The sequence below is a fragment of the Colobus angolensis genome, unplaced genomic scaffold, assembly GCF_000951035.1.
Source record: "Colobus angolensis palliatus isolate OR3802 unplaced genomic scaffold, Cang.pa_1.0 Scaffold213, whole genome shotgun sequence".
In the NCBI taxonomy this organism is placed as follows: Eukaryota; Metazoa; Chordata; class Mammalia; order Primates; family Cercopithecidae; genus Colobus; species Colobus angolensis.
In genome coordinates, this window is record NW_012115300.1 from 986991 (window position 1) to 1003881 (window position 16891).

Here is a 16891-nt window from a genome sequence, read left to right on the forward strand (position 1 = left end):
ATAGAAAGGGGGGTCTATTTTGGCAGTACCACATTTTCAAATACGATTCATGTATGTTTCTTCTAAGGAAACGTGTTACAATTTTGAACTTTTTTTCACCCACAGTGAAAGTTTGAAAATTGTGTTATGATTAAAAGTGTATTTTTTTGCTTTAATTTACAAAGTAAATCTCTTTCTTTCTTTATTTTATAGTATATTTAAATGTAACAGATCTGAAAACTCACCAGATTGGGTGGGATACATTCTGTGTCAAATGGTCAGCTCACCGGGCAGCCACCTCCTACAGGCTAAAACTAAGCCCTGCAGATGGTATGTGTGTAAAAAAGAAAAAAATGATCTGGAGCATGTAGTGGAAACATTTTAAATTTCAGTAAAGAAGATACCATTTTGTTTATAGCAATGATATATAAAATTGTCTTGAAATATAATTGGTGATGACACTGGCATTTTCCTTTGTTGTCATAATCAGGAACCAGGGGACAAGAAATTACAGTGCGTGGATCAGAAACCAGTCACTGCTTCACTGGCCTTTCACCAGACACGGATTATGGTGTCACTGTTTTTGTGCAGACACCAAATCTCGAGGGACCAGGAGTCTCTGTTAAAGAACATACCAGTAAGTTTTTGAGAAATCTGGAAAGCCTTCATAAGGCTTTAGAATAGAATGCTCTAGGTAAGGAAGACTTAAGTGAATCCTGTGCAGGTACCTCTCCCCAGGGGTAGCAATAATGATAGGATGATGGTGAGTTCCTGAATGTGGAGTCTAAAGCTGGTTCAGGACCTTTTTCTGTAGCAATTGCAAGTTGTCCCTGTTATCGAGTTGGGGCTACTTTGAGGAAGGTCTAAAGGAGGGAGAGGTGGCTCTCGCTGACAGTGAGAAGGTGAATTCATATTAGTGACTTTTGCTCATTTGACCCTATCTGAAGGCCTTACATTTTCCCTTTAGATCTTTATTTTCTGTAGCTGTAGTGGATGTTGAATGACTACCAGTGACACCAAATTTGGATGGAATAAAATCCCCAGTATGTTAGTACTGATGACAGTGGTGTCTCATTTTGTATGACTTGATTTGGTATCCAGGATTTAAATCACTCTTAAAATTTACTTTCTGGGATGTAAAATGTGCACATGGTGTGTTTTTAAAATTATTATTTTTAAATTCTAGCTGTGAAACCAACAGAAGCCCCTACAGAGCCACCCACCCCTCCTCCCCCTCCCACCATTCCACCAGCCCGGGATGGTAAGTACAGCTAAATAGGCAATACATTCAGCTGATAGGGAGCTACAGACTTCTTATTTATGCTGCATGTGCATCATTTACAATTAATATAGAACATTTCTGATTTATTATTGCTGCTGAAGAGTTTTTAGATTGAAAGAGAAGATTATCAGAAATTTGTTTCTCTCCATCTCTGGGCACATTTTGGTGTGAATAAAATCAGCCATAAATTATTCCAGCTCTTCAGCTGGAAGTCTGTTTCCTCAGTTTTACAGATTTAGGTCTTCCATGATCCATGGTTACATGGTGGACATTTCTTTCTGCTAACTGCTGGCATCAGTAAGCACTGTGAACCCTTTTGGCTATATTTGCAACGTAAGCCTTGAGGCTGTTGGCTTTAAAATTCCTAGCGTCCAACCTGAGAAGTTCCCTGGATTACACAAAGCTAAAAAATTTTCCATTCACCAAAATGTGAAGATAATTGTAACTTGCAGTGAACTGGTAAAACGACATACTGATTTATTAAGGTTGGTCTCTCAGCACTTGAGGGCAATTCTTTAGCACTTTATCAAGCTAAAGTTAAGTTAAATAACTACTGGATTATTCTTTTCTCATATGCTGTCTCCAGCATTTAATAGAAAACATTTCAGATTTTAAATATATTTTTATTTTATCTTAGAAGGATGTAGAATGTTACAACTTTATTAAACCTATTATATAAGTAAAATTAAAAATTAGTGTAATATTGTAGGGTAAAATAATAATGGGTTCCTTTAAAATAGATATAGAAAGAAATTCAGTAAATAATCTTGGTTTAAAAACAAGTTTTTTCTTTTTAAATAGACTTTATTTTCTAGAGTAGTTTTAGGTTCACAGCAACATTGCAGGCATGATGCAGAGATTTTTCATCTCCCAGACAGACTGCCCTTCCCCACCACATGCCCAGCCTCCTCCACTATTAACATCCCACATCTGAGTGGCACATTTGTTACAAATGATGAACCTACATTGACACATCATCACCACCCAAAGTCCATAGTTTACATTAGGGTTCACTCTCAGTGTTAAACTTCTCTATGTTAAGTTTTTATAAATTAAAATTTTGTTAATTGTTTTTAGATTTTTTTCTTAGCCTCCAAGTCTAGATATTCAAATAAAAATCTTCTTTCCTACATATGATTCTAGTGGCTTAATTTAAATTTTACAAAGGACTTGGCCAGGTGCAGTGGCTCACTCCTGTAATCCCAGCACTTTGGGAGGCCGAGACAAGTGGATCAAGACCATCCTGGCCAACACGGTAAAACCTTGTCTCTACTAAAAATACAAAAATTAGCTGGGTGTGGTGGCACGTGCCTGTTGTCCCACCTACTCAGGAGGCTCAGGCAGGAGAATCGCTTGAACCTGGGAGGCGGAGGTTGCAGTGAGCTGAGATCGCCAATGCACTCCATCCTGAAGGCAGAGTGAGACCCTGTCTCAAAAAAAAAAAAAAAAAGGACTTATTTGCATAAAGTCAATCTTTAATAATTATATTGCAAATCTCCAAACTTTTTATTTGATTTCTCCTCTCATTTATTGTTCAAAACTACTTGAAGAGTTCCATGAGGTAAGATTATATCTTTGTATAATGGATCTAAACAAATGGAGTAATTCCAGGGCAGGTATTGTGGATCTGTTAGTCCAATGCTTCTTAAATTTATTGTGCATATGAGTCATCTTATTACTGCTGGTACTGATTCAGGAAGTCTGGGGTAGGACCCAACATTCTGCATTTCTAACAAGCTCCCAGGCAGTGCTGTTGCTACAGAACCACACTTTGCGTAGCAAGGTGTTATACTACATTTTCAATTATGTGATTTCATTTAAATGAAAGAATTCATGAGATTTGGGGCTTCTTCTGCTTTCTTTTTTTTTGTAGTATGCAAAGGGGCCAAGGCAGATATTGTGTTCTTGACTGATGCCTCTTGGAGCATCGGGGATGATAATTTTAACAAAGTTGTAAAATTCATCTTCAATACTGTGGGAGGCTTTGATGAAATCAGTCCTGCTGGGATTCAGGTGAGTGTCATTCCACCAGTGGCCACTCATTTGTGATGTCTTGCCTTTCCTTTGAACTTCTCTTTGTACTCTTTTTAAGTAAAAAGTCTTTTCAATATAAACTCAATTTTGACCTTCTCTTATTTACCATTTCCTTTATTCATGTATTTTTGGGAGGGAATTGGGTGTACATGATAAATAAATAGAAAAATAAATGTTTTTTCTATTAGTTTATTAGTTTTTATCTTTGACTAGATAATATTCCTGTTGGAGAACTTAGGGGATTTTGACTCTTAACTTCCTGCTTCCAACCATGACACATTTCTGTAGAAGTTCATCCAAAGTTCTGGATATTAAATTCTTTGTGATTTTCATGCCCTGTGAAGTTAGAAGAATCAGTGATAAACAGTGACTGGAGTGAGTGTGCGGAACTTGCTGCCTCTATCATTACTTTGCAGAAAATTACCTTGACCAGAAGAATGTCCATTGTTGAGCTAAAGCATATTTCATTTGCTTTTTTAAAATGATAACTACCAATTATCTTACTCTGAAATCACTCCAAATATATTTGTTATACTGAAGTACTTAGAGAAGTTTATATCTCCATGAGAGGCCTCAAAGAATAAATCATCATGTAACCCTAACCCAATTAAAAGACCCAATTAAAATTCCACCCCCTCTGGTAAGGCGCCATGATGGCTTTACCCATTCCATGCTTTTGAAGTATTTTGTCTATATTGCTGCATTACAACAAATATCACTTCATATTGTCATTGATTGTGTGACTGTCTTCTATCTACTCTTCTATCTAAATCATTGACTCCTTAAAGCAAGAGACTATCTTTTTAAAAAACAATTCCTCCTTTTCTTTCCCATTTCTTTGCTGAATTTTCTTTATTTTGGCAGTTTGATCATCATGAAAATAAGATATTTTGAAATAAACCACAAACAATTTCATCAACAAAACATGTCCTCTTTTATGGAATAGTAAATTTCAAATCCTCAAATAATCCTCTAGACCTTAATCCAACCCAAGAAGAGTAAAAATTTGCCCTAGTTATATTCTAAATTTAATGTGGTTATATTCTTAATTTAACCACATTAATTCAACAAGCAAGCTTTTTTTCATCCTTTTAGGAATTTGTATTTCTAACAAAAAATAGCTACCATAGTTTATTAACTCCTATGTACCAGTTACTTTGTATACAGGGTTATTAGTCTTTAAAACAATCCTAGAAAGTAAGTATAGTTATCCTCATTTTACTGATAAAAAAATCCATTGTCACATAGCTATTAAATGCCAGAGCTAGAATTTGAACCCAGTGAATCCTGAGTACAAAGCCTATACTTTTTCCTCTAAATCCCATTTTCAATGAGTTTGTGATGAGGGATGATTATAATCACACACGTGACATTTTTATATTGCCATAAAGAACCAATAGAGTCAGTGAGAAGCAGCAGTGGGCTGAGTCAACTGTTTAACCAACATTTGGATTCGAGATGGTATGTTCTCATGTCTAATCCTGGGATCTCACCACTCCCCAGCTTTATTCATCCCTTTCTATGTCCTAGAGAAAGGCACAACATGAATATAGTATATTTTCATTATTAACGTCAGTTATGACAATTTCATTGAAGATTGAAAATTAAAGAATTTAATGAGACAAGTGCAGTAGGTGTTATAATATTAGCTATAAAGAGCTTACAATATTCTATCAGGTCTGAGATACTTTTTACAACCCCCCATCCCCCACTTTATTCTGCAGCTAGAGAATCACTTGAAGATTGAAATATAAAATGAGATGACTTATGCTCACTGCTAAACCACGTTTTCCTTCAGGTTTCATTTGTGCAATACAGTGATGAGGTCAAGTCTGAGTTCAAGCTGAACACATACAATGACAAGGCCCTAGCCCTTGGGGCCCTCCAGAATATTAGGTACAGAGGAGGAAACACAAGAACAGGTACGTGTATATGTAGACCTTTACTCTCCAAGCATTTGTAGTGGCAGAACTGAGTGTATTATCTCACGCTAATGTCCAGATTCTTATCAGTTGGGCGTGACTAACGGCATTGGGGTAGTTTTCACTGAGGTTACACTAAAATGTTCCACGCCTCATTCTGTAGGCAAGGCCCTCACATTTATCAAGGAGAAAGTCTTGACTTGGGAGAGTGGCATGAGGAAGAATGTCCCTAAAGTGTTGGTTGTGGTCACAGATGGTCGGTCCCAGGATGAGGTCAAGAAGGCGGCTTTGGTCATCCAGCAGTCAGGCAAGCACATACATGAATTTGATTGCACTTGCAATTTTAACATTTTTAAATGTTCACAAATGATTACAAAAGACTAAATTTGCTGATGTTACTTCATTGTTTCTGTTTCACTCTGCACTGTATACCTTTGTAATGCTGATTTATATTTAATTATGGAATGGTTTGCAACTGCTCAAAATGACATGGTGTATTCTTTGTGTAAGATGTGGTTCAGGATCGACAAGGGGCAAACCACATTTTCCCATAGTGGCTGGAAGGCTACAGAAAGCAACGATAATGAGATGATGCTAGAGCAGGCTTCCTACCATAGCTGAAATGAATCTTGATACTGCTTCCTGTGCAAGGAGAGGAAAAAGGAAGCCTTTAGCTTTAGCACATCTTTGCAGATGTAGACTTAATGATTGCTAAAAGAGATGTTGCAAGGAATGGAGATCTTAGGGAGTCATCTCTGGGATAGACCTTGGAAGTCAAATATACTGAGAGCCTCCTGGTAACACTGTTCTTTGAATTAGTTATTTAAGATCATTAGAGGTGAAAGTAGATATTTCCAGTACTTGCATTAACAGTCCCCCTACCCACTGCTGTCCCAAGCAACGTCTAAGGTGGATATATTTTTAGAGAGAATCTTATGCATAATTTGTTGTAGTAAATTATAAAGTACTTAATTACATGGAACTTGTCATCTGTACATGCAAGATTCTTTGGCTAAAATTATAAGTTATGATTAGTGCTAAGTCATATTGTCTTTTTTCAATAGAGGTTGTTCCTGCTGATCTTTTATAAAATGTATTGCCATTGTGTTGTACACTTTACCCAGATTTCTGCATGTTTGTGACTCCTGGTAGATTTAATTTTGGGCTTATAAATATTTGCTTCTTATGTTACCTTATTTTTATCTAAATATATTTCTAATTCCTTATATAGCTTTTTTCCCCTGATGTCAAATTTAGCTTTCGGAGTGAAAAATGTGCTTATTTGTCACAGCCTAAATTTGCTTATTTGTCATAGCCTGTCTGTTGCCAGTGAGAGTTGTAGATTCCATTTTCAAGATGGCCAAAGTTCTGCCTTTGAGCCTGAGTTTCCTGAGAAAATCAGTTTCAAGAACCCAGATTTTAAAATGAGCCCATTCTTAACTTCTGAGTCACATAAGCTTAAAATATTAATGGCTGCAGAACTCATGTGTGTATCAGGACTGTGGATCTGTGGAAGGCAGTGTGCACCACATGAAGTCTTTCTGCTATTAAAATCTTCATATTTAAATTGTTGGGATTTTATCTTAGGAAATCAAATTAAATGAATTATTTAAACCAGAAAATAGAAAGACCTGGAAAAAGTATATATTTATTAAAGAGAGTTCATGTCAAATAAAAGGACTTGCGTACAGTAAGAAAATACAGCATCATTTCTGATAAGAATTTTTTTGCATTGTTCTAACAACAAGGACAGAAAAAGAGATATGTGATTCATTCTATAAATTCTACTTTGCAGGGTTCAGTGTCTTTGTAGTTGGTGTGGCTGATGTCGACTACAACGAGCTTGCCAACATTGCCAGCAAACCAAGTGAACGGCACGTGTTCATTGTGGACGACTTTGAATCTTTTGAGAAGATCGAAGACAATCTTATTACATTTGTTTGTGAAACTGCCACTTCAAGTAAGTCACAGTCAACATGGATCTATAACCTCACTTATTCTGAAAAATAATTACTCAGTAGACAATTCTATATCCTTTGTAGGATCAAGTCTGTGCATAAATAGATCCTGGGAAATCACTTGAGAACCTGATGAATCACTGTTCCTATTGCGATCATGCTAAATGTGTGCTTGTCAGAAGTTCATTTTTAGCCTTGAATATGTAATTTCCTTGTATGGAAATAAAGTGTTTTAATATATCCTTTTCCCACCAACCTAATGCCTATGACATTTGGTTAAATTAATCTCAGCCTCAAATTGCATACATAGGGCATTTCTGTGAGATGAAGCTTTTCCCCATTAGTAATCAATTGGTATTTGTTTTGTCAACATCTGTGCTTCAAGAGAGCAATGAAAAAAAAAAATGGTTCCTCAGAAATTTAGTTGATTCCCATTTGTTTGTTTGGGTTTGTATTTTCAAGTTCAGCTTTTGAACTATAGTGAAGAACCAAAGATTGATTATTTAAGTCAATTTATTATCATCATCCATTAACACCAATTCTTGGGGTATAGGTTATGGAGGCAATTAATCCTCCATAATTACCAGGAGGCAGTTTATCCTACATAATTGATCAGGGGTCTGTGGCTAGTCCAGACCCCTGATCCTAGACAGGGCTATGCTTTACAAATATAATAATCCTCTCCATTAAACATTCTATTAAAAACAGAACTGGTTAAACAAACTTTCTTGGTTTACTATGAAAATTTATGCTGAAGTTCGGAGCGCAGCTGCACTGGTGAAAGTGAGTAGGGGGGCTGGAGTGGTTTCTTTTCTCTTCCAAGTGGTCCTGGATGCAGCCATCTGGTACCCTCAGCTCCGAGGGGTCCAGAGCAAAAACTACTGCACACTTGTTACTGTTACTCAGTGTTTGGTAGCCAGGGTGAGGCTTGGAGACTTGGCAGAGAAGAGGGTTGGGGATGGACAAGCTCCTCCTACCTTTGCAGAAATCTAAAATTCCCTGGGAGGGAAGTTCTTTAAATCTATTGAAAAATGTGAAAAATTCCTCCTTTAATTCTATTTTATTATTTTTAAGAGTACTGTAAAATTCCAGTTGGATTAGAGAATGTTAGGGAAATATGTGTAACACTGGTTAATAGTATAATTTCTCCTACACATAGCAAATCTACAAGAAATAATATATAAAAGAGTAAATAGAGAAATTATTTTAATAAATGAACAATGTCATTTATTACTTGAAATATGTTCGTTGCTACTTTCTGTGCATATATAATTTGTACATCGTGTTGGTGAATCATACTTAAAGAACACTGTACATTGCAGGTTGTCCTCTCATTTATTTGGATGGCTACACCTCACCAGGTAAGCATTTATACTTTTGGGTTAATTAATTTCCAGATTTAAGCAATAAAATAATTAAAATGTACTTCGTTTAATATTTTCGTTTCTGATGTAAAGGTTTTAAGATGCTTGAAGCGTACAACCTGACAGAAAAGAATTTTGCTTCTGTACAAGGAGTATCTTTGGAGTCAGGGTCTTTCCCCAGCTACTCAGCTTACAGGATTCAGAAGAATGCATTTGTGAATCAGCCTACAGCGTAAGTGTGACAACAGGAGGTTCTCCTTTTCTTAAGACCTGCAGAAAGTTCTTGGAATATTTGCTGACTTCCCAGAATCCTGGAACTTTAGAATTGTCGGAAGACTGCTTATGGATGACCCTGATGGGTTTTCTTAAATACAATTGGGTTAATTGTTTCCAGGTTACATAGTTGTTTGCACACAGGAGACTGAGACTCAGGCCTCGTTATTTCCAGATCCAAGAAGCTCATGCCGGTAACATATTACTGACCCTTTTGAATTTAAGGCTAGAAAACCTGTTAAAACAGGAAGGCAACTTAATATTTTGAACATCTCTCCCTGTGGTGCAGAAGACTGGATGGAATAAGTGCAGAATGAGAGCAAACATTCTTTTTAGTGTTTCAGACCTCTAGAAAATGAAAGGTAGTTTTTCTCTTCCATGATCAGACAGTTGGCATTTAGTTTTTATTGGCTGATGCTCTAGCAATCTGTTGTGTAGCTGTAGATGTTATTTTACTTCATGAATGTTTGCACCTGAGTATGATAACTGAAATCTGTATTTCTTATTCATTAAAATGAAAACTTTTTATGCTGAAAAATATGTTTGCCAGTTTATGGAGAGAAAAGAACAATGAGAAATAAAGTTATTGTAAGCTCAGAACAGGGTCAGAAATGATGTCTGAAATATGACATGCTCTGAGAAAGCTGATGGAAAATTCAGACTAAAACCAAAGCTAATTTACTTTAAGAGGCACAGATCGTATTGTTGTAGTTTGACCACATTGTAAGTCTCTAACTCCTTAATGGTTAACCATGTTGGCTCGGAGTTCTAGGTTTTTCAGTGAACTGTAATACCCGGTGTTTAACTCTTCCAGTCAGCTCAACATATGATTTCTACATTTTAACTTATGACAGCCTATTGTTTTCTCAAGCATCAGAACTTTTGACTGAAAGGAAGGAAACATAAATACAATTACATAATTTTTTCACAAGCACTAATTAACTAAGGAAGGAGAAAAATGGGCTAGGTGAGAGACGAGTTGATGTGGAGAAAATATTATTTGTAACATAGAATATTATAAAGACAGTTCTTGAACATATAAAAGACATCATGTCGGCTTACCCAGAGCATATGTTTTAAAAGCAAGATGGCATTAGTGGTGTGGTATTAGGACATGAAGGCTCTGTGTCCTCTATCAAAATTCATGGAGGAATAGCTTCTTTTCTATGAGTTTATTATCTGGTTCTTTTCCTTACCTTCAGGGAGAAAATGTTATTAAATGGTCTCAGATAGAAAACCATTAATTCTGCTTCAAAGATTCCCCCAGAACAATGATTGACTAAAGTCTGGAGGGACACATGGGACCAATTTTTTGTTTTTTGTTTTGTCTTACAGCTTAGAGCCAAGAAACATTTCCTTTCAATTAATTCACATCCTTTTATCATAACTAAATGTTTGCACATGTATATGGCCCTCACATTTAAAACGGATTTTGTTTTTGGGAATATATGAGCTCTGGGGGTGATTTATTTGATTTCAGGGGAGAAATTTGGAAATGTAAAAACTATTACTGACAGGGAGGGAGAGAGAAATTAAAACCTTAAGCCATTTTATGATCTCATACAGCTGACACTTGAAATTAAATATGTTTAGTGAGATTCATTCTCTTTAAATTATATCCATAGTCATACTGTTTATCATTCTAAAATTATCATATAATTTTATAATACTCTGTCTCAAAAAATTAGTTATTACTAGTAGGATAAAAGACTATTTTGTAATTTCCCAGACTTCTGTGACTTTATCAATTTAGAAATAATCGCTTACAATTTACATAATGGATCTTTAGTGCTTGTTCTTTTGATGTGCTTCCTAAATTTTTCTCCTTCTAAGGAGAAGTCAGAAGGAGCCAGATTATTATAAATAGCCTCTAATACTACCCATATGAGATTCTGGTGCAGAGATTTAAAAGAGTATCTGTTCTTGATGTTAAATCAATCAATCTTTCTTTCTTCCTTTTGTTTTTTTCTTTCTTCTCCTTTTTCTTTCATTTTATCCAACAGAGACCTACACCCAAATGGACTCCCTCCTTCGTACACAATTATATTATTATTCAGACTTCTCCCAGAAACTCCCAGTGACCCTTTTGCAATTTGGCAAATCACAGACAGAGACTACAAACCACAAGTTGGAGTGATTGCAGATCGTAAGAATTTTTATCTTAAGGCACATGCATACTTAGTTTTGAATATGTTTTTCTTTTCTCTTTTAAAAAACTTTCTGAATAGACATTGTATATATATTTATTTGGTATATACTTTTATGTTTGAACTTTTCCAAGTATAACACATCAGTAAATATCCTAATTACATTTTATCACAACAGAAATTATTTTATTTTTAAAGAAATCTCTCGAAGAATCATTTGCTAATACTTTAAATAAAAGGTATACAATGCATGTGATTTAATAACACTTTATGTTGATTACAGCTTCTAGCAAGACGTTATCATTCTTTAACAAGGATATAAGAGGCGAGATACAAACTGTTACATTTGACACAGATGAAGTAAAGACATTATTTTATGGAAGTTTTCATAAGGTAAAAACATAAGATTAGTTGAGTCTTATTTCTAGAAAAAAATATAAAACAAATTTATTATTTATTAAAATGTCATGTTAAATTGGTAGAATTGTAACTATGTCTTTTAAAAATAAAATCTAAAAAAAAATCTTATTTTAGAGAATTTGGTTAATTCAAATAACATTTAAAATAAAACAATATACTAACCAAGAGATAATTACTAATATTTTGATATTTTTTAATGCTTATTTCTTTTTAAAATTTGAATCATATAGTATATATAATATTATTCACCTACTTTTCTGGTTACCATTTTGTTATGAATCTTTGTGTCATTTAGTCTGAAAAGCTTAATTTTAGTGGATCTTTTTTGATAATATTTCTTCTGCTTGCTTTTTATTGAAAAGTACAAACATGCCAGTGAAATGCAGAATAATTATTTTTATCAATCCAAAAGCTATCAATATCTACCAAAATAATTAAGATAAATGTTTATGAGATTAATTTTTATGTGAACACACATTCTTTAAAAACATAATTCTCTAGAAAATCTTATTAAAAGTTCTAAGATGCATTCTAGGGATTGTCTATTCTTGATTATCTTAATCAATTTTCTGTATGTCAACATCCAGCAGATAGTAGAAACTTTTTTTTCAGTTTTCTAAAGGACAATTCATTGCCAAATAAGCACTTCTTACTTAGAAAATACTGACGTTGGAAGCGTTAGAAATAAAAAGAACAATCTAGGTTAGGAATGGAGGTTAGGAATGGACTTTTAAAAAAAATTCTGTTTTAAGTTCAGGAGTATGTGTGCAAGCTGTGCAGGTTTGTTACATGGGTAAACATGAGTCATGGGGGTTTATCATACAGATTATTTTGTACCCAGGTATTAAGCATAGTATCCATTAGTTATTTTTTCTGATCCTCTTCTTCCTTTCACCTGACACCCTCTGATAGGCCGCAGTATGTGTTTTTCCCCTTTATGTGTAGGAATTGACTTTTTAATGGTATTTCTTCATCCATTGGATTATGTTAACAGGAATACCAGTTGTTGCACAAATGCTTTAAAATTTCTCCAGTGTGGCATGTAGAAAGATTAGCCCTTATACATAAAAGACAGATGTTTCCAGTTCAAGCTGATTCTCAAGTGAAAATTGAAGAAATTTCTTCTACCTGAGTAGATTTAGCAGTATTTCTTACTGTTTCTACTCCTGAGGAATCTTGCTTTCTTTCCATATTGTTGTTCTTATTCACTAATCAGATTTTTGTTAAGGATGGTAAAGGACTCTCCTCATCAAGCTCAAGGAAGCTTCAATGTACATATTAGTGATACCATAAAAAAAAAAAAAGGAAAAACAAAAATCTCTGAGTACAATGGTATATCTACTTAAAGGTTTACAGACCTCCATAGTGAAGTGAAGTAAAATAAATGCCTCATTGGAAAAGCAAATTCTAGTTTGGCAAGTGTTATTGGCTTCAACTGATCCTTATCTGATCTTAGATGTTGAATCTGGCAAAGTTCTTATGAACTTTTTTGGGTCAGTGAAACTTACATCTGAGTAACTTGCTAAAAAGGACTATTTTATTTTTCCTTTCATAACCACTGAAGATATTGAGAATCTGATCATCTGCTAAACCACTGATAACCATTTGGTAACTGTTATTTTAAAATTTCCAACTGTCATGGAATGCTTCATTTTATCTGAATTTTTTAAAAGGCAGTATTTTTTAGAGGTCTGTAGTGATAGTCATTAATGATTGCAAATCAAGACAATTTTTTTTGACATTCTCTTCTTTATACCATTTGCCTCCCCAGAAAGATATTTGCATTCTTGGGTTTTATATAATGCCTATTTTTTTCTCCTCACAAGCTCTGCCTTTTCTTTCTTTCCTTGTCTACCTTCTTCTTTGTTTTTTATTTTAATAATCTTTCTTTTAGTTTCTCCTTTTTTCCCACTGTGCTCTTTTTTGTCCTCCATTCCTTAAACCCATCCTTTCTTTTTAAACAGCTTTATTGAGATGTCATATAGAAAAATTGCATATACTTAAGGTGTACAATAAGGTGTTCTGATATACACATACATTGTGAAATGATCTCCACAATCAAGCTAATTAACATATCTATTACCTCTACAGTTACCATTGTGTGTGTGTGTATGTGCTGAACCAATTTAATCTAAGATCTAGCATCTTGCAAATTGCAAGTATAAAATACCCCCACCCCATTGGCCCACTCTCATTTATCCCATCAATTCAAGTACCACCTTCAGTCACTCTCAGCTGTTCACATTTTTTTACTGAGCCAAGGATCCAAGCACTCTTCTTTCACTTTCCATCTAATTCCTGAATTGAAGTTTTTCAAACCTGGGATGAGAATGAGCAATATTTCAAGAACAGGAAATTAGTGACAGTGACGGGGAGAGGGACCTTTGAGGAGAGGGATCAACTAAAATAGTTTAATTAAGGAATGACAGACAGTTATCCGTTCTTGGGGATTCTCTTGAAAAGCTTTTGTTGTGTTTCCCTAGTATGGTTAAAAGATGACATGGATTTACGTGAGACATTTATAATAAGAAAGAGAACTAGAATGGCAGAGTCTGGGAAGGGAGACGAGTGACAAGAGGGTCCCTATTTTTTTCTACTGGTCTGGGATCAACAACACATCATTTAGGAAATAGGTTGGTTACTCTACATACTTGGCACAATGATCTACAGGTAAAGGGCCAAATCTGAAATGCGTTTAAACTGCAGTAAAACACATTGAATAAATTATAGCAAAATGTACTTCTAGAATGTGTTTCTCTATGGTTAGCATTCAATGAGTGTTACTGAAATAATTTTGTCATGAATTAAAAATGTTGAAATAATTTTTCTGGATATTGCAGTTTTTCACATGCCTTGTCAAAGTTTGCATCTGTTGTTGTTCATATATGAGCCAAAAAGTTTTACTTCTTATTAGATTAAAAAAATCCTAGTATGGTGTTCTTCTTGAGTTCAGTATTAGTTGATTGTCCTGGGGGCATTTAAACTTTATTTTTAGTAACCTATGTATTACTTTTATATAAAAGCAATATGTAATTTGTATTTATCACAGATGCAGTAAACTTATGTTTTGGTGCTGATTCCATGTGGGAAAAATATTTAGTTTAAAAAATACTTTAGAAGTTATTCTTATGCTTATTGACTGAGAACATTTAAGGGAATTTCTGTTCCTTTTAATTTGCTGCCAAACTTTTCAAAGTCATCATCAAGGGCTTACTTGAGTATTTGGGCTGTGATAAGTAGAAACTCTGAGCATAACTATACAGACAGGGATTACCCAGGACCATTCTTCACATTGTTGAAATACAAACATTTTATTAATTATCTATACTAATGGAGTTGTTAACATTCTGTGTGTCTTCAGTAGCAAACGAAAAATAAATCAATATAAACTTCTTTCCTTAAAAGGAGATTGAATCCTGAATTCTGTTGATGTCCAGAGTTGAATCCCTATAGAAGACATGTGCTACTTCTTTACTGTATGAGATATCTATATGGTATGCAGATTATTTCTGCCTGAGATTGGGGAACAACAAACTGAAAGATGAATTTAGCAAAATTAGTGGAAGACATCTGAAATTTCTTTGTAGTGAATATAATAATATATACATGATTTATTAACCTCTATTTGGATAGCTCTTTATAGCTTACAAAGTCATTTCATCTACTACATCCTCTCTGGTCATCTCAGTAAGAGTAGATAATGGGAAAACAAGGAATTATGCATGTGTATGTGCATGTAGGAAACTGAGACCAGAGGTTAAGTGGCTTGTCTAATTTCATATTATCAGTGAATGATTTCATTGACATTGCCAACTGTTCTTGGATTTTTAGAGTAAGACTTTTGATTTAGAATGAAAATAGCTTAAAAAAGTAAAAAAAAAAAAATCTGACCTGAACTATGCAGAGTCAGCTAATATTTTAGTGTAGAAATTTTATAATGGAAACAAATTATCTTTTTAGGTTCATATTGTGGTGACTCCAAAAAGTGTTAAGATTTACATTGACTGCTATGAAATTATAGAAAAAGACATCAAAGAAACTGGAAATATAACAACTGATGGTTATGAAATTCTTGGAAAACTCCTTAAAGGGGAAAGGAAATCAGCCGCAGTGAGTAACACATTTTTATTTTTCTTGGTACCTTGTGTTGAGATTGAAATGGCATTTTCTAAACAACTCCGTGAGTTTTATTTTATTCTGTTTTTCTCAGTGAGTTTTAAGTTGTCAAATTTCTTGGTCAGATCAAAACATTGGAAGAAGTACATTGAGAAAATATGTCCACAGAACATAATAATGTGCTTTAACTACTTACTAGAAACAAAATAAGATGTCAAGGCACCAGGGAACACCATGCAGTCATCTTGAAACAGCATCAAATTGGAGAATACCACACAAAGAGTTGCCAGCATACCCAGTGAAATAGAAAATTGTTCCTATTTTGTTCTTCAGCAATAATTGTTAATACAGATTTGTGCAATCAGGATATTAAGCATTTGGGAACACTAGTTGCAACTTTCACCAGAGCCCGCATTTGCTCACAGAGGAGCCATTCGGCTGTCTGTCTCAAAAGGATCAGTGGAGTAGGGCAGCCAGCTGACCCCATTACTCACAACTTTCACCATCTCAGGTTTGAGGCAGAGAGTGACAACCCCATTTACAATGCTAACTAGTAGGGAAAATTTAAATCTAAAGTTGTCATCATACCAAGCTAATTAAATTCATATTAAATGTCATTCAAAGCCAGGCACCATTGCTCGTGCCTATAATCCCAGCATTTTCAGAGGCCAAGGAAGGAGAATCACTTAAGGCCAGGAGTTCAAGATTAGCCTAGGCAACATAGTGAGACCCTGTCTCTATAAAAAGGAAAAAAAAAAATCAGCTGAATGTGGAGGCGTGTGCCTGTATTCCTAGCAACTTGGGAGGCTGAGGTGGGAAGATTGCTAGAGCCCAGGAATTTGCAGCTGCAGAGAACTATGATGGCATCACTATACTCCAGCCTGGGTGACAGACTGAGACCCTGTCTCAATCAATCAATCAATCAATCAATGTCAGTCAATAGACCTATTGTCCTAAAAGCAAAGCTAACCTGTTTGGCTTCTGTAATTATTATTTTAAAAATGGCTTTATTTATTTAATTTAGCTTTCTTTCATGGACAGGATTTTCTTCTAGATTCAAAAGGAAAAGCACACAACAAACAAATGAAACAAAACTCAAATACTGCATTTCAGCCAAAGAAGTGAATCAAGAGTGGGAATCTCACATACACATTTCACTTTTCTATCTCTTTCTCATAGGCATATGTTCAAACATTGCATTTTGGCTAAAGTAGTGAATCAGGAGTGGGAATCTACATACATGTTTCACTTTTCTATCTCCTTCTCATAGGCATATGTTTTTATGTTCTTTCCTCATGAAGTAAGGATCACATTGCTCTCAATGGCTCACACCCTTGACAGAGTCTGTGTGAGAAGTTGGCAATGGTTACAATGTGGAAATGCCAATTTAAAATGT

General features: G+C 34.8%; 1 protein-coding gene across 3 annotated transcripts in view; it reads left to right on the forward strand.

The window, feature by feature from the left end:
- The window catches only part of COL12A1 (collagen, type XII, alpha 1), a 120905-nt gene that overhangs the window by 81435 nt on the left and 22579 nt on the right, over positions 1-16891 (forward strand). For all 3 annotated transcript variants that reach the window (XM_011942947.1, XM_011942946.1, XM_011942948.1), the window contains 12 exons: positions 193-309; positions 470-616; positions 1166-1240; positions 3135-3274; positions 5094-5217; positions 5381-5524; positions 7013-7177; positions 8498-8536; positions 8633-8771; positions 10816-10958; positions 11243-11352; positions 15340-15489. In XM_011942947.1, the coding sequence (XP_011798337.1) occupies positions 193-309; positions 470-616; positions 1166-1240; positions 3135-3274; positions 5094-5217; positions 5381-5524; positions 7013-7177; positions 8498-8536; positions 8633-8771; positions 10816-10958; positions 11243-11352; positions 15340-15489 (1493 nt within the window). The remainder of the gene's footprint in view (positions 1-192; positions 310-469; positions 617-1165; positions 1241-3134; positions 3275-5093; positions 5218-5380; positions 5525-7012; positions 7178-8497; positions 8537-8632; positions 8772-10815; positions 10959-11242; positions 11353-15339; positions 15490-16891) is intronic.